Below are 24,413 nucleotides of genomic sequence, written 5' to 3' on the forward strand. Positions count from 1 at the left end.
GGAAAGCAGATGATTCCCTGTGATAAGTTAAAGCAGATATCTCCTAGGTGAAAAGTTAAAGCCATTTATTAGAGGAGATATTGCCGTGATATTCTTCAAACTGACGCCCGACACGAGGCCAGAATCTAAACGATCAGCTTTGGGCTTGTGATAAAGAGATAATTTTGAAATGGATGGTCACATTTTACAGTGGGGCCACAGAGGCAAGGAATGTAGAACACAGTAATTACAAGTTTGGTCTTGATAAAACACTCTCCATCCTGTTTAAGTCAGCAGAGGTTACCGTGCTTGGATCTCCACTTTTTAATTGGTTTTGGACTTGGGTTTGCAGAAGCAGAGGTGCTTGTTCAGATTAAAAAGTTCCTCAGGAGCTGTGTGCCCAGGGGTGAAGCTGGGAGGCATTTGGGGTTTTTGGGGGACTTCTTTGTGGATTTTTTTTTTTTTTTTTGCAGAGCTTCCCAAAGCCCCAGTGCAAAGCAGGTGCCCCCAGAGCGATGTGTTTTCTGTAATTGTGTCTGAGTTCTAAAGCATCATCAAAATTTTCGTATTTAGTTCCTGGGTCTCTGCAACATTCCTTCTTTAAAGGAAAGATCAGGCAGAATCGAGAGAGAAAATGTGAGATAAGTTTTCAAATAGAAATAGGTGTTTTGAAAAACATCTTTAATGACTTTACTGCCTTTTTGACAAATGTTTGTAGTCTTGACAAAACCAGAGTTATTTATTTAAAAGCAGGGGAAGTCCCTCTGCTACCCGAACCCCATCGTTTAACAATAAATGATGCTTTTGCTGATAAATTGCTGCCTTTATGCAGACTAGGAAATGAAATAAGACACGATGGCTGAAGGCAGACAAATGCTCTGCTGTCTAATGTTCCCTTGTATTGTCATCTATTTAAAAATAAATAAATAAGGAGGCAGTGCCACGTTCCCCAGGTGGAATTTTCAAGCAAGTTTCAGTTGCTGCTTTGATACTCTCTTTTCTTTCCTCCCTCCCTCCGTCCTCCTCTGATATTTCCCTGTTCTCCTTTCCCTCTAGATCAGAAGGGGCAGTGGCTGAGTGGGTTCTTTGACAACGGTTCGTTCATGGAGATCATGCAGCCTTGGGCACAGACAGTCGTGGTGGGGAGAGCAAGGTGAGTTCTGAGAGATGTTTCAGACAACTGTAGAAACCAAGTTTTGGTTACACTTTGCATTTGTGTAGAACACAACATCCTGTGATTATTTATTTCTCTCTATATGTGTACCTGTGTCTGTCTAGTAGAAAGTGTCCCTGCCCATGATGGGCGGTTGGAATGAGATGATCTTTAAGGTCCCTTCCAACCCAAACCATTACATGATTCTGTAATTCTGTGATTTAAAGGCTTTTAGGCCCCTGTGCCAGGGGGTGGAAATCAATGATTTGGCAAAGCCAGAAGCTGCTCTGTCCAGGCCCACGCTCAGCTTTGCTTGCAGTTCCTTTCTTCTGACAAATTCCAAGTGGCTTTGGACTCTCACACAGCAGGGATATATAACACAAATGAAACAGACTCCTTTCAAAAGCAGTGGCACTTTGAAAAAAAAAAACAAATATGAATGTATTCTTCTGGGATTTTTACTGTAAGTGCTGCCAAAACTCATCTCTTGTATGTATGTTTGGAATATGTGTGCTGTTGGCTGTAAATTGTCTTTTATTATTCTATGGCAACTTGTCCAGGGACACACTATAAAACAAGATGTAGCATCTTCATGTGCTGGCCTGATAAAATTTATATGAAGTATTATGGAAAACAGAAGTTGTTTTGAGCTGTTTTCAAGTTCAATAAATAACTGTAATACTTGGATAAAGATGTTCTTTATTAGGTCACATGGGCCCTAATATAGAAGTTATAAGTTACCGATTTAAGACGGCTTCTGCAATTACGGGGTTCCAGCAGACTCTTAATCATAGGGAATGGGAATATTTCCAGCCCCTCAGTGCACATGGGCCCTGTCTCTTCCCTGCCTGTACGTGTGTCATCCAGCTTGGGGTGGCTGAGGAGGGAGTGTGGGCTCTGCTGGGACTCCGTCCTGGGAACGTGGAGCCGTCGTCGGCAGCACGGTGGCTTTTGTGGGAAGGGGTGGTTGGATTCGGTGTCAATCCCAAACTCGGGGTGATGGCAGGTGAGGGGTGATGTGGAGACGTGGATGTATCATTCAAAATTTGGGTTTGGTTTGTTGTGTTTAATTTCCGGTGAGGAATGTGCCCATTTTTAGAACTGAATTTGGCTTTGGGAACTGTGGCTTCTCCTCTGGCGTTCCCCAGCCGCTCGTCCCTGCTCTTCCGAAGGCCAGAACGCTGCTCCCACTGTTTGATGTGTTATTTGTCTCTCCTGGGTATTTTGATGCAAATTGGAAAAACTATCTAGTTGTGTAAGAGTTGAAATAGGAATTCTGATTTGTCTGCCTTGTTTCCAGGCTGGGAGGAATACCTGTAGGAGTAGTTGCCGTAGAAACAAGAACGGTGGAGCTCAGCATTCCTGCTGATCCTGCAAACCTGGACTCGGAGGCCAAGGTGGGTTGAACACGTGCCCTGTTCCCTGTTTGTCCTCTGCAAATGTCTCTGTGGAAGAAGCACCTGTTTGGGTGGGACTTTTCCCCCTCAAATGTGGTGCAAATGTGTAGCCATTCCCTGGTGAGGTGGGAATGCCTGGCAGCTGCTGGGAGGGGTGCCCGGACCGTCGTGTTGGCCATTCCTGCAGGAGACACGTTCCCCAGCAGTCCTGCTTCCCTTAGGACTCAGGTGAGGTGCAGGGACAAGGGCCCAGGAGATGTGACAAGCAAAAGTCACTTCCCTGCTCACTTTCTGTGACCAGAGGGTTTCATGGTCTTCCTGCTCTGACATTTTGCTTTTCCCCTGTCTGATTTCACAGCTCTGTCCCTGCCTCATCCCTTTGGGGTTTTCTCCTCTCCTTTCTCTTCCTTCTTCCCCTTCTTACAGCAGCTGTAGTGTCAGGCTTTCCATACCATCTCTATTCTTAGCTAAGTGACTGGGAATGCTCCTGTTGATATTGGTGACAAAAGGATTGTCCCAATTTTTCCGTGGCCAAGCAGATCCCATGCACTCCATGTGCCACATCCCTCGTTGTTTATCCCACATCTCAGCAACTGTTGAATCTGTTTCTGTGTTTTTCTGTCAACTCTTACATGAGTGTGTTCCAAGGCTTAACAGTGGATTCTCCTTCCCAACAGATAATCCAGCAGGCTGGTCAGGTGTGGTTCCCTGACTCTGCCTTCAAGACTGCAGAGGCCATCAAGGACTTCAACAGGGAAGGGCTGCCCCTGATGGTCTTTGCCAACTGGAGAGGTTTCTCTGGTGGAATGAAAGGTAACCAGCACTTTGGATCCTTGGTGTGTCCTGGAGGGTGATTTGTCTTGACTGCTCAGAGGGCACCACACAGTCCTGCTCTGAATTTTGTGGGGTGCCAGGAGTGTGAGATCACTCCTATGGGATTTAAAGAAGTTAAAGGGGTAAGAGGCCTCTTACCTGTGTGTGGCAGCTCATCAGCACAGGGGAGGAGTTACAGGGGCACTGACGTGGTGGAAGTTCCTGCTCTGGAAGGCTCACAGGGTGACAGAGGCTGCTGGGCTCTGCTGTCTCATTAGAAGGACACAAAGCAAAGCCTTTGAGTTGGCAGATGCAAAGATGGGAGGTGGCAAAAGGTGGCAAAATTATTTCCTCTGGAAAATACCTGTTACCTTTCAGGGTGGATTCTGCTCCATGTGCTGCTGCTTTCTCCCTTTGTGACTTGCTTTCCCAACCACACAACAAGTTGTTGATGTAATTTTACTTTATTTATTTACCTTATTAAGACCTTAGATATTATTTTACCTTAAAATGCCAGATCTGGCTTTGCCAGTGCCCTTTGCTGGGTTCCTCAGAAACTGAGTTTAGCTCTGGATTTGGGACTAAAAGCCCAAGGAGGAAAGAGACAGTACAAGGTTGTTAATATTTATATTACATATCCCAACTTACTCCACCCCAGCTGGGAGGAGGAAGAGGAGGGAAGGACAGAGCCATTGCAGTTGGCACCTTGCTCCGTGCATTTTCCTGCCTCTTGTTTGCTGGTGGTGTCTCCTGACACTCTCTGTGTCCCTTGGGGAGTTGTTTGCAGTTTTGGTTTCAGTGCTGGCTGGGGATTATGCAGGGAGGGAAAATAAACAATTATGCCACCCCTCAGTGCACACAAACACACTGCCAGGAGCCGACTGCACTGTGGGTAAAATGACTCCAAAATTGTGTGTAATGAGTAGGAAAAGATTAGAGACAGCTCTTGCTATGCTGAAAATTGACATTAGTGGAGGGGGAGGGAAAAAAAAAAAAGAGGGAAAAAATACCCCCCTCTTCCCCAGTCGGCCTAGGAGGTCTAATTCCCGCCGTAAAATAAATAAATAACGCCATAAATAACGGCGGCTCGCGGCGCCGGTGCCGGCGGTTTCCCCCCAACGAGCTCTCTCCGGCCAGAAGGCTCTTCAGCATAATGCAAAATTAAATTATGGAAAAAAAAAAGCTGGCTTGAATATTTAGATGGAGGAGCCATTTGGCAGGGGTTTATTTAGGCGAACCGGCGCTGACCCACGACGGGGGGACATCAAGCGTGAAATTCGCTGGAAATTAGCACCGGGGTCCCGGGCTCGGCGGGGACGGGCTGATAGGATGCAAATCCCCACGACATTAAACTGTGCTGCGGGGTCACTCACGGCTGGGGCTTCGTGTTTTACTTATTATTTTTGCCCGGGACAGGTTATAAATAACGATAAAAAATAATAATAATAATAATGATAATGATAATGATAAAAGAAAAAAGAACCCGGCGGAATGAAAAGCGCCGGTTTTAAATCCCGGAGCCCCCCCGGCTGGCGGGAGGTTTTGTGTGCCATGGGTTTGTGAGGGGGCACGATGTGCCTCAGCCAACACTGCCTGGTGTTTACCTTCAGGTCCCATCTGATAATGCAGCCAAGCTGGTGAGATCCGTTCCAGCTTCGGAGGTTCAGGGCACGTTGCCCGGCACGGTGGGGATGCACAGAGCTGTCTGCAGCCTTCCCAGCACGGGTGGTGCACTGAGGGCCAATATTTACACACATGGTGTGATGATAAGAGCTGCCAGCAGGCTTGGGGTCTGTGTGGGGTGGACACCGATGCTCAGAGCAGCAGAGACCAGGACAGAGCTCTGTGAGCACTCCCTGCCCTCCTGCAAACCCAACACTGGGGCACTTCTGCAGCATCTCCACCTTGCAAGTGGCTTATTAAGAACAGCCTGTTCTTAAAATGTTTGTGGTGTTCTTGGCTCACGATGGTGATGGAAGTGTCTGGGGTTAGTTTTAAACACAGTTAAGTGTGTTAGTCACAGTATTAAGTTTATGGAGTCTGCACCCTGCCAAGGCACTGGAGCACAGAGCACTGGGCACCACGGGGCACTTACCACCTGCAGCAGGTAAAGCTGGTGCTCTGTTTTCCTTTGTAGGAGTGGAGAATGCAACAGAACTGCCAAGAAGAGGCAGCTGTCCCAGTATGGCAAATATTTTATAGTTTCACACTCAAATACGATGTTGAGGTAAATCAGGGAGGTCGTGTGTTGTGGAGGTCAGATGTGGGCACCACTGGCAGGTGCCTTGGGCTGTCTTTGCAGCATTTATGTGATCTTTATCAACTGTATTTTTATTTCTTAAAAATCGACATTTTTTGAATTTCCACTCAAAGTGCAGGCAAATTGAACAGTTAAGACTTAACTGAGTACGGAACCATAGGGTCCTGAAGTTCCTCCTCCATGGCTCTGAAAGGCTGATCCTGAGAGATCTGTAGGCACAGAAATACTTCCCTGACCACCTGATGGCACCTGGTAAATAAAACACTTCCCCAATACCACCTGCTAAACCCAAAGGAGATTTGGAGCTCTGAGGAAGCACCGAATTCCCCCAGTTTCTCTGCTCCTCCTCCCCTTGCCCTGTTCAAACAAGTGGTGCTGCTCTTTTCTGCACTTCACCTGAGTAAAATATATACCCGTGGCAGGGGTGAAAAATGTATTGCTAATTACACAATTATTTTATTATGTAGCACTAGTAAAAAATGTCTAGTAAAGGATTAATTCAGTTAAAATAATTTGAATCAAGCAATTATTTTCTTAACACTGGAATTAGCTGAAAGTACTTCAAGTGGTTTATTACTAGCACTACATAATAAAATAATTGTATAATTAGTAATAAATTTGTCACCCCTTTTGAGTCTTTTTCTTTGCTCAGGACAAAGGGAAAGGTTGGAGTTTTGTTTGGTTCTCAGTCCCCACTGTCTCTGCCAGGATTTATATTTATTCCCAATTAGAGGGAATAAATTTTTCTTCTCTTTGTCAGAATTGGATATCTCTTAAATAACATGAAATTCCTTTTCTTGAGTACTTGGACAATGACCTTGGAAATGAAGTGGAGAGATCACATCAGTGCTAATATATATAGATATTATATATATATATATGTATACATACCACACATATTTTATACACCTCTCTCGCTCTATATATGTTAGTGTGTATATATATATTTGTATATTTATATAATATAAAAAAGTATGTGTGTGTGTGTTTCCCAAAGAGTCAAAAGCTTAATTATGTTCATGTTAAAGCTTAACATTGAAATGAGGGTTAAATGACAAGTGGACCTTGGCTGGAGTCTCGTTCCTCCCCAGAAATGGTGGTTTTCTTAAGTGATAGAAGAATTTTAGATGCTTAAAAGTCTCAGTCTTTTCAGACTGTTTATTACAGCAGGTGTGTGAGATATATAAATGGAGCTCCTTATTTTTCCTGCTCTCTGCACTGGTGTTTTAAAAAATTAGGCAAACTGGGAGGGTCCAAGCAAGGGAGCAAAATGATGAAGGGGGTCAGGATAGTGTCCTGGGAGAGATGAGGGATGAATTCCTGTGGTGTCTAAGGAAAGAAACCCACTGAAAAGCCTCCTGCTATTTGTAGTGAGCCTGAAGGAGTGGAGAGATTATGTAGGGTGGGACAGGGGGTAGTAACATGAAATTAATGGGGAAGGAGGGGAAGTTTGGCTGAGCACTGAGGAAAATCTCATCTGTTTGGCTGTGGAAATGCCCCTAAAGAAGCAGTAGATTTATTGTGTGGGATTTCTAAATGGAAGCTTTCAGAAGCACTGGGGAAGAACAGTCCTGTGTGAACAAAGAGATGGACTAGATGATCCTAATAACTATTTTTCATTTCTTGTGTATTTGATTTAATACTTCCACATATAATTATATGTAACAAAATATATATATTCAAGAGTGCCTGTTTCCATTACAAACTGTATCCATTAGAAACTATATCATCTCATGGAAATTCTTTTGCCTTCCCTTTCTCTCTTTTTATTTAAATCACCTTTGGGGCTGATATTTTCAATGTAGTGTCTTTACACAGTGGAGTTGTTCTTATTAATTTTGAGCAAAATGCCTTAAACAAATTTTAATGGAAGGAGAGCGGAATGCTGCTTCCCATCCCTCCCCACACACATTTTTATGGAGATCTGGAAAAGCTCTGTTGCTGTCAGGTGCGTTTTTATGCACGTTACATGAGTTGTGGGAGAGGTGCAGGGCAGTGAGTCTGAAACTGGGCAGCTTGTGCTCGTGTTGAGTACAGAAATACCCAGCCTGACTTCCTGAACTGCGGGAATTCTCCTTGGATTGGCTGGGAATCAGGGATGGATCATCTCCAGGGCACCTGCTGTAGAGGGGCTGGTGTGAGCTGAGGACCTGCAGCCCTGTGAGTAGATGTGGTTTCATGGGAAGTCACCAGACTGGATTTCCAGAGTGGAGGTGCCATGTCTGGGAGCAGGGATGGTGTGGGAACTCCCTGCAGGCTGGAGAGGGACTTTTCACAGGGGCTTGCACTGATAGAACAAGGGGGAATGGCCTTAAACTGAGGGAGGGTAGATTCAGGTTGGATTTTAGGAAGAAATTCTTTACTATAAGGGTAATGAGGCCCTGGCACAGGTTACCTAGAGAGGAACCTGTCCCTAGAAGGGTCCAAAGCCAGGCTGGACAGGGCTTGGAGCAACCTGGGCTAGTGGGAGGTGTCTCTGCCCATGGCAGGGGATGGAACAAGATGAGATGATCTTTTAGGTCCCTTCCAATCCAAACCATTCTGTGATTCCATGGTCTTACAATATCCCTACTCTGGTCCTGGTTCTTCCCCCAGACTGGTTTTGTTGACCTTCACCAGGGTGGAACGAGTTGGGCTCTAAGGTCCCTTCCAGTCTAAACCATTCCATGATTCTACGATTCTGTCACCTCCTTTCTCAGCCCCATCTCTCCCAGCTGCAGAGAACAACAGCTGGAATTGTAGCAGGAGTGGGAAGAGCTGAGCAATGGTGTTTTTCCCCGCCGTGACCGAGCGCGGCAGGGCCGGAGCACCGACGTGCCGTGACTCCAGGAGCTGTGTCCTCTCTCCCCAGACATGTACGACCAGGTGCTCAAGTTCGGTGCCTACATCGTGGACGGCCTGCGGGAGTACCGGCAGCCCGTGCTCATCTACATCCCCCCGCAGGGGGAGCTCCGGGGCGGCTCCTGGGTTGTCATCGACCCCACCATCAACCCGCGGCACATGGAGATGTACGCGGACCGCGAGAGCAGGTACGGCCCCTCCTCCCTGGAGGCAGGACTGCCCCAGAACCTCCCAACCCCAGAACCTCCCAGCCTCAGAACCGCCTCAGAACCTCCCAGCTTGGTGGGGCACTTTGTTATTGAGGGGCTGCACCTCCCCGGGTGTGACCCCCGAGGAGCCTCGTGGGTGTTTTTGGTGTGGATAAATCACAGCTAAGAGGAGTCTTGTTCTCTCTCTGTTTTGTCTCCCTCCCCCGTTCTCTTACCTTCCACACACATTGAATCATTCCATTCTGTGTTTCCCCTTGTCGGATGACCTGAAAGTGCCTTTCTTTTCTCTCTTCCCATCACTGCTCAGAGGGGGGATCCTGGAGCCGGAGGGGACAGTGGAGATCCGATTCCGGCGGAAGGACCTGGTGAAGACGATGCGACGAGTGGACCCTGTGTACATCCGCCTGGCCGAGCGCCTCGGTACGTCAGCGGGGGGCTGGTGGGTGGGAGAGACCCCAAAAAGGGGCACTGAGGCATTGGATCAAATTCCTGACTATTTACTGGTGTCTAAGTTGGGAAGAAACCAGATGAGACCAGCAGCGTGTATGTCCGTGCGAGGAGATTCCTGTGTTTAGCACACCTGGGGTATGGGTAAATAGCGTCTTTTTATACTGATTTATTTTTTTTATTTATATATTTTATTGACTGGATCTCACAACAGACCCTTACTACAAATGCTTGAGTCCAGTTTCCTTCCCAGCAGTCGCTCAGCTCACTAAAACCTCGCAGGCCAAACCTTCTGCTGGTGTCGTTTTGCGTAACCAAGAATTTGGTCAAAGGCATTTTGTGCTGCTGGTCTGTCACTGGGTGTCTGAGGCAGTTTGCAGTAATGACATCTGTGTGCTCCTCAGTTCCAAGGGAATCAGGGCTGTTCTCCTCCTCTCTGTGCACAGGGGGTGCTGTGCAGTGCTCGGCGCTGGCCCAGCACGGCGTGTGCCGGGTTATTACCGTGCCTTCCGCTCCGAGTGATCCCGGCACTCAACAGCCCAAAATACAGAGTGTTCAGCAAAATGCACTTAATATCAGATATGTCCTCTCTTGGGGGAATAGGCTCTTTAAATAGTTCTTTACTAGCTCTTACTGTAAGAGTATAATCTCACAGAGCCTCCTTTTACCTCCAAAATTGACTACATTTCAGTGGTGGGAGAAGCGTGCGACGTGGGTATGGTTTGAATTTATAAAGCCTTTTGGGATCCTTCAGGAGGAAAAGTGTTCTGCAAATGACTGATAAATCCTGGCTATTGCTGCAGTTACATTTTATTATTTGGCTTTTTTTTTAATTTATGGCAGGGCAACAATTTGTATACAAAACAACCCTTCTGATACACTTCAGGAAGAGAATAATAGCGGTGAAGGGTGAGGGGGTGCTGGGATCAGAGGTCTGGCTGCAAAGCAGTTTTACCAAGGGCTTTGATTGCATCCAAGATATTTTCTCTCTTTTTTAATGATGGTATTTTGAGGGAGCCTACAAGAAACATGGGGAGAGACTATTTGCAGGGGCCTGGAGTGACAGGACAAGTGGGAATGGCTTCAAACTGACAGAGTAGGTTTAAATTAGATATTAGGAAGAAATTCCTCCCTGTGAGGGTGGTGAGGCACAGGTTGCCCAGAGAAGCTGTGGATGCCCCACCCCTGCAAGTGTCCAAGGCCAGGTTGGATGGGGCTTGGAGCAACCTGGAATACTGGAAGGTGTCCCTGCCTGTGGCACGAGTGGAACAAGATGATCTTTAAGCTCCCTTCCAACCCAGACCATTCTATGAATCTGGGACTTCAAGCCCAGTTTTAATGTTTGCAGTGGCAGCAAGGAGGTTCTTTCCACAAAAACCTCACTTGACCTCTGTCAGACCTGACAGTGTCCCTTTAGGAGCACAGGGACAACATGGCTACCCCAAATCGTGGGCACCAGCACAGGGTCCTAACAAAAGCTCTCTGGGGGTGTGTCAGTGGAGGTCCTCAGGCAGGCAGGACCCACAGCTGCCCCTCCCGAGGGTCTGTGCACAGCTCGGTGTCCGGAGCAATCAGATGTGTGGTCGGGGAAGGGAATGTGCTGAGCAGTCAGCTGGGGCAGTGCAGATAAATGGCCCTGCACAGCAGCACTGCTGCTGGGAGTGTTTCCCTTCACCTCACCATAAACCCACTGCCTGTGCCGAGCAAACCAAGGCACTGCCTCCAAACAGAGCCCGTGGCTGCCGGATGGATCCGTTCCCGGGATGGATCCATTCCCAGGAGTGGAGTCTGGACAAAGGCAGCTGCTGGAGTGTGTAAATCCTGAAGCGGTGGAGGGCTGGGGAGCAGAGCATCACCCTCATCGCTGTCCTGTTTCACTGTCCTGGATCCCACCGGTGGGACCTGTGCAGCATCACCAGAAAACAAAATGCAGGGAGAAAGATGGGATGGAGTTTTCTGCCAACACTCTCAAAAACCCGACGCCATGTGAGGAGGCAGGAGCCTGTTCAGGGGTTTTTTCCCTCTTCCTCTACAGGGTAATTACTCCCAGCAAACTCCATACACTTTAATTAAAATGACTGCAACACAAGAGCAAGTCACTTACAACTGTACATACCGAGAGCTCTAAAAGCTTCAGTCACTGATAAGCATCTCCCTGAGATGGATCGTAATTGCTCCCAGCATCGGGTGATCATTGCTGTTGTTTTGCCACTAATTCCAGCAGGAAAGCCAAGATTGCAGGACACACTGAATTGCATAATTTTTTTCTCTTTTTTTTTTTTCTCTTTTTTTTTTGCTGGTTTTCTTTCTGGCCAATTTAAAATTTGTCAAAGTCGGTCTTCTTCTGGATCACTGCCCTTTGATATTTCGCGCACTCCATTTGCCACAAACAAGCCGCAGGGCCGCAGTTCATGCTGACTCCAGCAGAAGCAGAGAAAGCTCCATTTATCTTACACTGCCTGCTGAATTCTTACTCATTAGCTGGGGGTTCACTGCCTCTCTTTAACCCCTGAGTGGCTGTCATCCCTCCCGGAGCTGCTGGGGAGCAGGAGAAGGGAGATGCTCTCCAGTGGTGGCTCGGTCGGGAGACGCCGGGGTTGGACTTGGCAGTTGGGGAGTGGGAGAGCAGGGAAGGCTGGCAGATATTGAATAATTTGACATAAATCTGTTCATTATCAATTCTCCAGCACGATTGCTGAAATGTTTATTAGCCCCGTGGTTTATTAAAGTGTCACTCAGAGTTGGGCTCTTACAACCGGCACGGAGCAAAGGGCAGGGAGGGAGAGGATGGCCCTTATCCTGCCCCAGAGCACGTTCCCACCCGGGCTAGGTGTGCAAGGAGAGCAGGGAGCACCCAGAAATGCAGGAATGATGCAGACTGTGAGCCTGGGGACAGAGTTAAAAATACAGATATTCCATTTTATGTATTTATTACAATTAGACTACAGCATGTAGGAGTGGAATGGAAATCAGTGTCGTCACTCAGCTTCTGGGCAGGGTGGCAGAGGCACAGAGTAATGGGTGCAAAAACTGGATGGAATATGAATGAAAGGAATGGCAAAATGGCTGCAGGTGGAGCAAAGATTGGATATTGCGTTTCCATGTTTCCCCTACCAGGTATTTATCTCGTAGGAAAAGGGCAGCATCCCCTCACCTGACACGTGTTGCAACAGTGTGAACATCCTCCTTGGCTGATCCTGTGAAGTGTTGTCTGTGTGCTGGTGTGCATTTTTAATTCTATTTATTTAATTTATTTAAGTTCCTGTGCTGCTGGCTCCTGGCTTGGTTCACACTTTATTTGGCTAAAGAGCATCTAAAACTGTTCTTAAATTACCAAATTATGAATGAACACTCAGGCATTGAACCCTCAACACTTCAGCACAGCAGTTGCCCTCTGAAAATAAGGATCTTGGGGTGCAGGACCAGACCTGGCCCAACTGACCCACCTGGTGAGGGCTGTGCTGTGACTGGGGACATCCCTGACACAGCCTTGTTCCCTCAGTGACCAAAAGCTTCCATCCTGTGCCCTGTCTCATTCCAGGCTTTAGCTTGGGAGGTCAGATTGGAGTTCTGAAGTTTGGTAATTCTATTTTGGGGCTGTGTGTTTGCTTAGTGTTGTAATTACTCAAAATGCCCATTGTTCTCTTCAGCAAAAACCAAGAGAAATGCTGCTGTTGCAATTCCATCTCTCATGGAGTCTTGGGCAAACCCAGTCAGGTTGTAACTTTATTTTTTAGGCAATGCTGATTTCAGTAGCTGCTTCCACGTGCAAGTGCTGCTGCATTTAAATTGGTGTTAATTCACAATTCCGAGGCTCGAAGAGCAAGCACTGCTTTCTGTCAGCTCCTCCATGGCAGTTGGTGTCTGGGATATCCTCCCAGGAGGGCTGGAGATAGGAATTTTTCGGAATTACCTCCCTACCACCCTTCACCTGTTTGGATTTGAGACCTCAGGAGCAAAGAGGGGGAAAGGACAGGGGTGGGACATCCCACGGTGCCGCTGTACAAGGATATTTCAAGCCTGTGCCATGAGCATGTGTGACCTTCACTGGCTGTTCATGCTGCACCTTTATAACATAAATCCTGCTGAATATTTAGTGAAGCAATTACAAGCCATCTCATTTAAAGAAACAAGAGACAATCCAAAAATGCCTTTCTCTCCGGGGACGTGAGTGGCTCTGAGTGACCTTCCCTCTCCCCTCTGGAGAGGCTCCCTCCAGCTGGGCTGGGAGGGTGTTACCTGGGCAACTTTGCTGAATTTCATAGAATCCCAAACTGGTTTGGGTTGGAAGGGACCTTAAAGCCCATCCAGTTCCACCCCCTGCCATGGGCAGGGACACCTTCCACTATCCCAAGTTGCTCCAAACCCCGTCCAACCTGGCCTTGGACACTTCCAGGGATGGGGCAGCCACAGCTTCTCTGGGCAACCTGTGCCAGGGCCTCCCCACCCTCACAGGGAAGAAAAAATTTGGGTCTGGCAAGAGTTTTGTCAAAGGCAGAGGAAGAGAAGGTGAGATTCAGGTAAGAGGATCCTGAGGCACCAAGGACGGGTCACACCCGGTCTCTGTGGTGGCAGGATGGGTTTGCCCAGGTCTTTGAGTGCTTGTTTGAGGGAAAAGCAGGAAAATGGACAAGTGCTTGGCTATCCTGAGGGTGAGGGAGTAAACCCCACCTTGGAACAGCTTAGGAGCCATAAACAAGCACATGGACTCAGCAGCTCCCTGGCTCTGCAGTCAGAGGGAACCTTCCTTGAGGTCATTTTGTTTAACCTGTTAAACTGGCCATATTTAAAAGCCCCACTCTGCTCCTAAAGGTTGTGGGAAGCCCTGATCCCCCCTGGGGAGATGGCAGAGAGGGGACCATGGGGACAGGCAGGCACGAGCCACCAGCTTCCTCCAGGAAGCATTTGGGAATAAATACATCCTGTATGGATGCATCTAGGAGCATTTTAGGTTAAACATTTCCTATGTGTGGTTTTAAACCAGGCTTTGTTGGTTTAACTGGGTGTGCAGAGGGTTTTGGTGAGCTTTGGACTCTCCAAATCTTTCGGGTACCCCCCGCCGTTGCCGCTTCCCCGGGGCGTTTGTTCAACCTGTTTAAGGCAGTTTTGCTACTGAATGAAAAAGCAAAGACAGTTCTGCAGAACAAAGAGGTCTTGCTGTGTTCACCACCCCTGGTGGGCTTTGGAGGTGTTGAGAGCAGGATGAAGATGTTAAATGGCCTCCTCTGATCACTCTGGGGTGATCCTGGCACGATGCGTAGTGACGGCCGTGGAGGCTGCAGAGCAAACTGCAGCCCAGGATAAATGTGACACTTCATGGCACTTCCAGAGCTGCCTTGGAGAGTGTCCTGTGCTGCCTGCCAAGTTGGGAAGGTCACACATGTTCTTTCTTCCTTTAAATTGCTGTGGTGCCCCACCTGCATGCCATTCCCTCCTCTTGGAATGTGGCTGTCTCAGAGTGCTGCTTCTTTTGTTTCCCTATTGATTAGCAGCCAATCCATACCTAGAGGTCTATAATGTTCCTATGATTTAAACTTGAACAGTTTCATTAACTGTCAAGTACCTTTAGAGCAAAGGAATCCCATATTTTAACTCCCCTCTCCTTGCCAGGGTAAGATTTGTGGAAGGAGACTTCTTTTTTTTTTTTTTTTCTCCCTGAGAAATAAATAAATAAAGCCCCAGCTTTCTGAAAAACCCTGAGGCCTCAAGATCTGACTAGGAAAGAAAGAAAACCATTCCCAGATATTTAATTGTACAGGGGGCTTACGGGATTGATCGAGAGCTTAGCTTTTTACAATAGTCCAGTGAATAAGAAATGCTCCTGACAAACGATCGATGATGGGATAATCACTCTTTATCCCCCCTCCTCATTGTTACCTTCTTTCTTCCAGGAGAACAGGGTTCAGAAGTCAAAAATCTTTATAGACGCTGCTTTTAAATTAAGCAGAAAATAGACATTGACATATTTGTTAATCTCACCTAAATCATTACTGGGCCTGGCTGGGTGGACTCTGGGTGGCAGAGGCCGGAATTCACGAGCGGTGCTGCCTTAAGTGCATGTATTGCCATTAAAAGCAGGGAGCCTGGCAGTTTAACGTGGATAAATATAGATAATTTTTTATTCTGAAGGTTATAAGGGGAGCTTCTCTTAATTAAAACCTTCTTACTCGCATTCGAAAGGTTAGGTAACATTTATATTGGTAGGCACGTAAAAACATTCCTTCCCTGGAAAGGATCGTTGTCTGGATGGCCTGTGGCTTGGAAAAAAGAATATATATATATGTGTGTGTGAGCAAGAGACTGGAGTGCTCAGGCCACTGGAGTCTCATCCCTTTGGAGCAGCAGCCCTGGGTCATCGTGTCCGTTGGGGTGAGCCGTGGATGTGCACAGAAAGAGCAGGAGCACCGTGCAGATTCAGTGGGATGCTTCTCCCAGGATGCTGTCTCAGCTTCCAGGTGTGGTTTAGAGGCTTTCTTAGAACAGGTTAACATCTGATCTTCATGCTTAGAAGCCTGTGATGGACTTTCCTTGCGTGAATTTGCCTGATCACCTTCTGTGAGCCCGTTTGGGTGCGGTGACAGCGAGTTCTGCCGTTGGGTTTTGCGCTGTGTGAAGGTTTTCCCTCTTGGGGGGTTTTGTAAAGCTTCTACCCAGTGGTTTAATCTGTGCTTGTTGGGCTGGGATTGCTCTGGCTTCCTGCTGTGATGCCAGAGCCCCTGGAGTGGGCTCCAGCAGGAACCAGCCTAAAGGAGAACTTGAAATGTGGGGGTGGCTTTACACCATCCGTGTTCCTTGCTAAATGAACTGTGTGTTGGGACATTATTCTTTTTTAGGAGTAAGTCCCGTAAATGTCACTTAATTGATGGCTCAGATCGTTGGCATTTAAATGCAATAGAGTTTCCATGGTGAAAACACCCTCAAAGCTCTTGCCTGAATATCCGTGGCAGGAAATCCGGGCTGGAACTCCGAGATTTGACTCGGACTCTGCAGGGCACTGCTGGGAGTTCTGGGCTCTGTCCTGGACTGCCTGGAGCTGCACCCCTGCTCCCCCCAGGCTTCCCCAGGTGTCTGAGGTGTGGCTGTGGTTGCAGGTACCCCCGAGCTGAGCCCAGCTGACAGGAAGGAGCTGGAGGCCAAGCTGAAGGAGCGGGAGGAGTTCCTGCTGCCCATGTACCAGCAGGTGGCCGTGCAGTTCGCGGACCTGCACGACACGCCCGGGCGGATGCAGGAGAAAGGGGCCATCACTGTGAGTATCCAGAGCCTCCCTGGGGATGTGCTTGGAGGGTTTGGCACGTGGGAAGGGACGGTCTCCAGTGGTACCACAGACAACCCTCTGCCCCAGGACTGTTGCTGCCCTCTCCATGGTTTGCTGGCCCCAGGACATGGGGTGTCCCAGCACCTGAACCTGCTCCATGTGAGACCCCACATTTTCAGGGTTCACCAGCAGCTTGACCGTGGCCAGTGAGATTTTTCTAGTCCCTCCCCTTTGGGTGTGAGTGTCCCAGCTGAGGCCATGCTGCTCACTGGGGAAGCTCCATCTCTCTTTGCAGAAGGAAGGAGGTTTGTGGGAGGCAGAGGGGGCTGGAGGTGTTCAAGGCCAGGTTGGATGGGGCTTGGAGCAACTTGGTCTAGTGGAAGCCCCTCCAAGGCAGGGGGCTGGAAGGAGATGAGCTTTAAGGACCTTTAAGGAGCTTTCCAACCCAAAGCTTTCTGGGATTCAATGATTCTGTGTAGTTCCTGGTGACCAAATGGTGTGACAGGGTGGAAGTCCTCAAAGCTCAGACATGGGAATCTCCATATTTCTCTTGTTCTGGGGTATAACCACGTACAGGATGAGTCCAAGCCTGTTCTTGCCTTTGGGAATAAGGTGTATTTATCTCTCCATGTAGATACTGTCCCTCACTCATTTCCCCTTCTCCACTTGTGTCTTGGGCAGGATGTTCTGGACTGGAAAACTTCCCGTACCTTCTTCTACTGGAGGCTGAGGCGGCTGCTCCTGGAGGACGTCGTGAAACAGAAGATCCACGATGCCAACCCTGAGCTGACAGACGGGCAGATCCAGGCCATGCTGAGGCGCTGGTTTGTGGAGGTTGAAGGGACAGTGAAGGTATTTCTTTTACTTCATATTTTATATTATTTTATTTTACTCTGTTCTATTTTACTTTGTTCTATTTTATTTTATTTTACTTTGTTCTATTTTATTTTATTTGATTCTATTCTATTCTGGTTTATTTTGTTTTATTTTATTTTATCGTTTTAATTTTATTGTTTTAAAATTTTAATTTTTTTTTTTTAGTTTTAGTTTTTATTCTATTTTTATTTTATTCCGTTTTTAAAGTCCCAAACACTCAGGGGTTCCAGAGAAGGGGGGGGGAATGTTCTCTGGAGGGCAGCAGCCTTTCCAAGGTAGTGTCTGAGCGTCTCCAAAAGCGGGCAGCTCGTTAGCTAATACATTACACCAATCAAGGAGAGTTATCTTAAGCCACAATTAATCTGCTCCCTGGCATATGTTGATAGGGAAGCATCATGCTGTTTCTTAATTAAAAGCAAACGGATTAAAAATGATTAATAAGAGTATTAAATATTCTCCTAAACTAAAAGCTTTGGGATTCTTGGGTAAATGGAGCTTTACGCAGGTCTGCGACTGTATCGCAGCTTCCTGGGTTGGGGTTTTTTTTTCCCCCCTTCCCTGGAATCTTCCTTTGTATGCAGGGAATGTTGCTGCATGGCAGGGGCAGAGCCAGGGAGTGAAACCTGACGAGTTTAAAATAATAATAAGGAAAAACAATGAAATAAGCAAAATCTAGGAGTGACATCACTGGCTTGAGACAATCACGGCGTTCAGGAAAATAAAATAATCCTGGTTTTTATTGGAGCGTGTCCGGGGCTGGGATGGGCCCTGCACCTGGGGCAGGAAGAAATTCCTCCCTGTCGGGGTGAGGAAGCCCTGGCACAGGTTGCCCAGAGAAGCTGTGGCTGCCCCAGCCCTGGAAGTGTCCAAGGCCAGGTGGGAGCAACCTGGGCTAGTGGGAGGTGTCCCTGTCCATGGCGGGGGTGGGACTGGGTGGGCTGTAAGGCCCCTTCCAACCCAAAGCATTCCAGGACTCCTCATGGCTCTCACCTGTGGGTGTAACAACACCCTCAGCAGCACTGGGAAGGAGCTGATCCTGAGAGTCCCAGGGAAGAGGGACTCTGGACTTGGGAAATTATTAAATGAAGGATGGGCAGTGAGGAGGTGCTTGGATGATGCTGAGGGAGCTGGGGGGGCTCATCCTGCAGAAAAGGAGACTCAGGGGGGACCTTCTGGCTCTGCAACTCCCTGACAAGAGAGGGGAGCTGAGGGGGCTCGGGCTCTGCTCCCAGGGAACAAGGGGCAGGACGAGAGGAAATAACCTCAGGCTGTGCCAGGGGAGGTTTAAACTGGACATCAGAGAAAATTTCTTTACTGAAAGGGTGGTCAAGCATTGGAAGGGGCTGCTCAGGGAGGTGGTGGAGTCCCCACCCCGGGAGGGATTTAAAAGCCGTGTAGATGAGGCACTTGGGGAGGGGTCAGTGGTGGCCTTGGCAGTGCTGGGGGAACAGCTGGACTCGATGATCTTAGGGGCTTTTCCAACCTTAATGATTTTGTGATTCCATGATTCTGTGGCCCACTGGCACAGCAGTGGGTGCCAGGGGGCTCCGAGGGGGCTCCAGGGGGTGGCAGGAAGGTGCCACCACGGCATCACAGCACTCAGCTCATTGTCATTCTGACTTTGACTTGGTTAGTGATAACAGAGAAGGATAGTGCACCTTTAAATGAGGAGCTTTGTGTTTAATTACCCAAATAAAATGACATAAATATGAATGAGTGCTAATGGCAGTACTTGCTTTTCCGGAAACCATTAACAAAACGATTCTTAAATGATTTGTAAAGAAAATGAGAGGAGAGGAGAGCAGCGAGAAGGCTATTAGGGGCTCACACACTCCTGAATTATTGCATAGTCAACTATCTAGCAAATATCAGGTGAAATGATCTTGCAAAAGGCAAAGAGGGGGTTGTTGCTGAGGGTTCCAGACACCCCGACCTGCTCTGCTGTGCTCACACCTGCCCGAGGGGCTGTTCGGCCCCGGGGCTGGATCAGGGATCCTGTGATTGCTGGGGGACACCAACACTGGGTCACTCTGGAGGTGGTGGGGACTCGTGGGTCCCATGATGGTTTAGCACTGGGAGAAGCCCCAGATCAGCGGCATCTCAGGATTAGCTGTGTTCCACCTGAATTTGGGCAGCTGATCACGAGGGAAGCTGGGATTTATCTGGGACATCCATCCCCGGGAGTGATGCAGCTTGTTCGGCTGCTGCACTAGCCAAGGAACCACCTCCTGGGTTCCTTTCTGTCACGTTTATGGCAGGAGAGGTAAAAAAAAGTTTGGATTTTTGCTAATTGTTAGTTGTGTTTGTGGAAGCCCCAACCAGATGTGTCACCCCAGCTGCCAGTGGGCTACATCTGGGGATTGGTGTGTGGGCAGGGGTGGCCAGGGCTGGGAATGGGCTGACCCTGTGGGATTTTGGCAGGCATATCTGTGGGACAGCAACAAGGACCTGGTGGAGTGGCTGGAGAAGCAGCTGACGGAGGAGGAGGGCGTTCGCTCGGTCGTGGAGGAGAACATCAAATACATCTCGAGGGATTATGTCCTCAAGCAGATCCGGAGGTGAGGGCTGCCCTGGGAACTGGGACGTTAGAAATCACCTGGGAGGGGGAATGTGGGTGCCCTTGGCAAGTGCTGCTGGTGGGGTCGGGGCTCACTCCGGAGCTCCTGCCCTCCCATATCCCGGGTCCACACACTCCGGCCTCTCGGGATTCCAATCCCCACGTGTGTCTGAGCCCGTCTGCCACCAGCAAGGGAAGTGGCCGCGGGGAGCAGAGCTCGGCTCTCACAGCTCACCCAGTGCTGTGTCCAGTCTCCCACAGCCCCATATTTCAGCCCCCCTGGCCGGCCGGAGCCGTTGGATGCTCTGGAGGTGCCGGGGCTGCCGTCACTCACCTCCCTCCTCTCTCCAGCCTGGTCCAGGCCAATCCGGAGGTTGCCATGGATTCCATAGTGCACATGACCCAGCATATATCACCCACCCAGCGAGCCGAGGTCGTGCGGATCCTCTCCACAATGGACTCTCCTTCCTCGACGTAAGAGCATCGATTCCCCCGCGCTCCCCCTGCCCGGCGCCGCCGAGGAGAAAACCGGGAGCTCCCAACTGCCCTTTGTGTCTCGGCTGTGCCGCCACGGGGAGGCTCAGGGAAACGCTGCCAACAGGGACAGCTTTCTCTTTTCAGACCAGGCTGACCAGGGGAAGCGTGTCCCCTGGCCAGGGACATGAGGGAAATGTATAAACACAAGCGCCTGCGGAACTGAGTCCCGGCTGTGCTGCTGTACCTTATTTATTGAACGACTGGAGCGGCGTCCGGGCGCCGTCGGCTCCGCCGGGCGATGAAGGTGCTCCGGTACCGTGAGGCCTTGGCACGGCAGAGCAGGGGCTGTCGGGTGGCCCCCCGTGCCCCTGCCTGCCTTCCCCTCCCACCCCAGCTCCGCGCTGACAAGTGCCAATGTCACCCCTGTCACCCGGGCGGGCTCTGCCTCGGGAGCGGGTGGGAGCCCCCCCCGGCAGCCTCTCGGCCCTGTCAGGGGTGATTTGTGTGTCACACGTCTGTCTTGTTTCTTCAGTAGCAGAAAACCAGCCTTCAGCCGCTGTGGCCAGGGCTGTCCCTGTGCCCCCAGGAGGCTCCCGGGCTTCCCAGGGCTGCGAAGGTGGCGGGGCAGGATTTTGGGCGCTGACCCTCCGCTCGCTTTGCCTTTGTGCCCAATTCCTTTAGAACAGGTCAGTGAACTGTGAGGGGCCCTTCTGGGAGGAGGTAAAAGAAGAGACCAAAGTGCAGCTGCTCAGCGTTTTTGCTTTCCCTTCCCCGCTTGTTTTGATGGATAACAATGTGGCAGCCCCACTGTGGGGACACTGGCTGTAAGTGCTCGTCCCTTTCCTATCAATAGCAGGAGGCTGATCCAGCCAGCTGGGGTGAGAGGGGAGAAAGGACAGAGCCAAATATTCCAGTGGAGTTAGAACTGCAGAAGTATCCAAGGAGCTTTTCTTCATCTCCCCCCTCTGCTCTGGAGCTGGAACGGAGCTGCCTGTGCTGGGCTGGTCCTGGTGCAGGCTGGGGAGGGGAAGAAGGGACTGTCACTCACCTGGGAAGGTGGAAATGTAAAACCAGCTGGGTTGGATAATCTCAGTCCAGTGGTCAGGAATAAGTGTCTGGGAGGCAGGTAAGTGCAGTGCTGGGGTGGCAGCAGCCCAGGGCCCCCCAGGCTGACCCAGCCAAGGCCTCCCAGCTTCTTCCTACACTTTTTTTATGTCCACGGGCCTCCTGAGTGTAAGAAAAGTTGCCTGTTACAGAACTCGGTCTGGGCAGGACCAGGCTCATGCCAGTGATGGTCTGGGAAGAATTTCAGATTTTGCAGTCCCTCCTCTAGTACAGCAGGAATCAGAAGGGCTGTTTTTATGAGAGAATTAATCAATGATGCTGCCAGTGCCTCTCACCTCTCCTTGTTTCCTTCTGAAGTGCAATGCAGCCCTTCTGCCTTTGGGGCCAGTGACTGGAGGTGCCACAGGGGGGTCACAGCTCCCCTGCCCGTGGCCAGCGGAGCTCACCCACCTGAAGGACTCGCTTTTTCTTAATAGTTAAGAACCCTAATTTGATTTAAAAGACTTTTATTTTCCACTAGAGCCCCCTGAACAAGCCCCAAAGATGCTTTTGCTTATGCCAAGCTGGGCTGCAGCAGGACACACGGACAGAGAATGTCTCAGCCAGGCAGGACCACTCAGAGGGTGACTCATGGGGCTCCTCCTCCCTGTCACCAGGAATTCCTACTGGTGGTGTCACCAGTCAGTCCCTTATCCAGGACACCTGCAGGTGTCAGGGGAAGTGTCCCAGTGCCCACTGCCCCGATCCCTTTGGAGCTGCTCTGCCAAGGCCTGTGCAGAGCAGCCCCCCTGTTTCAGTGTTCCAGCACTGGCTCAGGCTCCACTAAATTTGGGGGTAAAGCAGCTCCAAAAAACCAGCTGTTGGGTAACATCAGTGCTGGGCTGACATCAGGGTCTGTCACCAGCCCTGGGGGTCCTGGGGGGGTCTGGACCTGCCAGAGCACCATCACCTGTGCTGTCCCCAGGTCACCTGTGCTGTCCCCAGGTGTGTGGGTCGGTCACCGGGTGGGGAGACCCCCCCTTGGTCCATATGGTTCTCGCTGGTGCTGAAGTATTTCACTTACCTCAATTTCTTTTAATAAAAAAGAATGAATTACAGCTCTGTTGCCAGGAGTGGAATCTGTCACCCCCTGTCCTGGGCACCCTGGGGAAGCTCTGCTTTCCTTGGGGCAAGAACAGGGGAAATGTTTATGGGGAGGGTTTATGTGGAACCCCTCAAGGTCTGGTGGGAGGATGGAGCAGAAGCACCTCGGGGGCTTGGCCGTGCCCTTCACCTGAGCCCTTGGGCAGGTCCTGTTCCTCCTCCATGATTTACTGTCACCTTTAACATCACAGTGACTGAGACAAACAGGGAAAAACTGAGCCCTGGCAGCTGCTGCTGAGGTGGTGGGAGAACTACAGGGACCCTCTCCCAGGGACAGTTGGACTTGAAGATCTTAAAGATCTTTTCCAACCTCAGTCATTCTGTGACCTGCTCAGCAGGAGCCCATGGGAAAAGACTCACAGGACCCTTGGCTGAAGGGTGTCCACTGGGAACCTGCTCAACAAACACCTTTTGGGAGGTCCCCACACTAAAGGTGAGATGTTAAATTTGCCCACATGAGTGAACACAACTCCAGCAGTTCGTTTTTCATGCATTTCTCAAACCAGAATCCTGATAGTTAAATAGGGGGTGGTGAGGGGACAGACCCTGCTGAACTCCAGAATCACATTTAAAACTCTTTAGCCTAAAATATCTACATATTAAAATGCCAAGGAAAGACGTACCAGAGCTGTAAGCTCTCCAAAGCCCAAGATCAAAGTGCCATCATCTTTTAATGTAAACCTTTTGTTGCATCAACAGTCTTAAGAGGGATGAGAGACATCAAAATAAAAACTGAGACAAACTGGGGCTTTGTAGCTGTTTTTTGTTTTAGTCTCTTCTCTCAATTTGGGCCATGAAATAGGTCAGCTCCATTACTGATCAGCCTTCCCACAAATATTTAAAACAAATTGAATTGCACACCCAATACCCATCACAATTACGCCAGGCACAATAACTAAATTAGCAATTCAACAAAATAATTGGAAATGCGATTCTCTCCATTCCAGAGCCTCCCCCGGGGCTTTGGCCGATCTATGGGGGGAAAACTCTGCTTTACTAATTCTGCAGCTAATTAGAGACACACTTGTAAATGAAGTTGTTTGTCTGAAAGTTGAAATTCTTCGCCGTGGCGGGGTTGGGGGGAGAGGATTAACACAACCCTCTGTCCCTCCCTCCGCACACCCCGGGCCCCAAAACGCCTCCGAGTTTGCGCCGTGTTCGGCTGAGGTGTGGTGCCCGTTCGTGGAGGCACTAATTAGCAGCTGTATCATGAATTAATAAAGAATTAATATTCTTTTTTTTTTTTTTGGGGGGGGGGATATCTCGCTGTTAATTGGCAGCATTAGGAAAACCTGGTAGAAGTCATCCTGGTTATCTGTGTCTGTATGAACAGCTCCGAGAGCTCTGACCGGGCCGTGTCGGACACTCCGGAGCTTCCAGGAACTGGGGGAGCTGAGCCAGACTGGGGATACTGGTAATGCAGAGTCCACCCTCCTCCTGTGTCCATGCACCCCCTGGAGAGACCGTCCTGCTGTCCCCAGGCCCTGGGAGGAGCCACCGCTGGCCACAGGCAAGTCCCTGGCTCTGATGGGTGGTTCCTCAGGGATTACACAAGGCTGCACTTTTTCCTGCAGCATATTCAAATCCAGGCACGGGCCCTGTTTTCCTGCCAGGAATCAAGGGCTGCCCTCAGCAGCAAGGTCAGAGCTGGGATGGGGCCTCATCCACCAGCCCAGGTTCTCCCCATGTCACCACGACCCAGGTGCTGGTGGGGGGACGGGGGGAACAGGCTGCTTAAACACTGATAAGTGAATTCAAAAGCGTGCTTAGTGGGGCTTGGGCTCTTATCTCCTCAAACAATACCGACGAGAAGTTATCACATTTAAAGTGGTTCATATTACCCTTTTAACATTACAGCCAGACTGAAAATAGAAAAAAACCCCACGGAGTGCCCTGGTGCTACAGCTGTAGAGGACACAGGAGTCAAACGGGAAGGGGGTG

The 24,413-nt window shown here is 49.5% G+C and overlaps 1 protein-coding gene across 8 annotated transcripts in view; it reads left to right on the top strand.

Annotated features, from left to right (window-relative positions):
- ACACA (acetyl-CoA carboxylase alpha) overlaps positions 1-23,214 on the top strand; it is a 114,706-nt gene extending 91,492 nt beyond the window's left edge. For all 8 annotated transcript variants that reach the window (XM_027751648.2, XM_027751651.2, XM_027751650.2 and 5 more), the window contains 9 exons: positions 1,036-1,132; positions 2,433-2,529; positions 3,207-3,342; positions 8,454-8,631; positions 8,960-9,072; positions 16,191-16,345; positions 17,036-17,206; positions 19,652-19,788; positions 20,139-23,214. In XM_027751648.2, coding sequence (XP_027607449.1) covers positions 1,036-1,132; positions 2,433-2,529; positions 3,207-3,342; positions 8,454-8,631; positions 8,960-9,072; positions 16,191-16,345; positions 17,036-17,206; positions 19,652-19,788; positions 20,139-20,265 — 1,211 coding nt within the window. In that variant the 3' untranslated portion in view covers positions 20,266-23,214. The remainder of the gene's footprint in view (positions 1-1,035; positions 1,133-2,432; positions 2,530-3,206; positions 3,343-8,453; positions 8,632-8,959; positions 9,073-16,190; positions 16,346-17,035; positions 17,207-19,651; positions 19,789-20,138) is intronic.
- The last annotated feature ends 1,199 nt before the right edge of the window (positions 23,215-24,413 follow it).

The sequence above is a fragment of the Pipra filicauda genome, unplaced genomic scaffold (assembly GCF_003945595.2).
Source record: "Pipra filicauda isolate LSUMZ 115617 unplaced genomic scaffold, ASM394559v2 scaffold120_size2142806_pilon, whole genome shotgun sequence".
In the NCBI taxonomy this organism is placed as follows: domain Eukaryota; kingdom Metazoa; phylum Chordata; class Aves; order Passeriformes; family Pipridae; genus Pipra; species Pipra filicauda.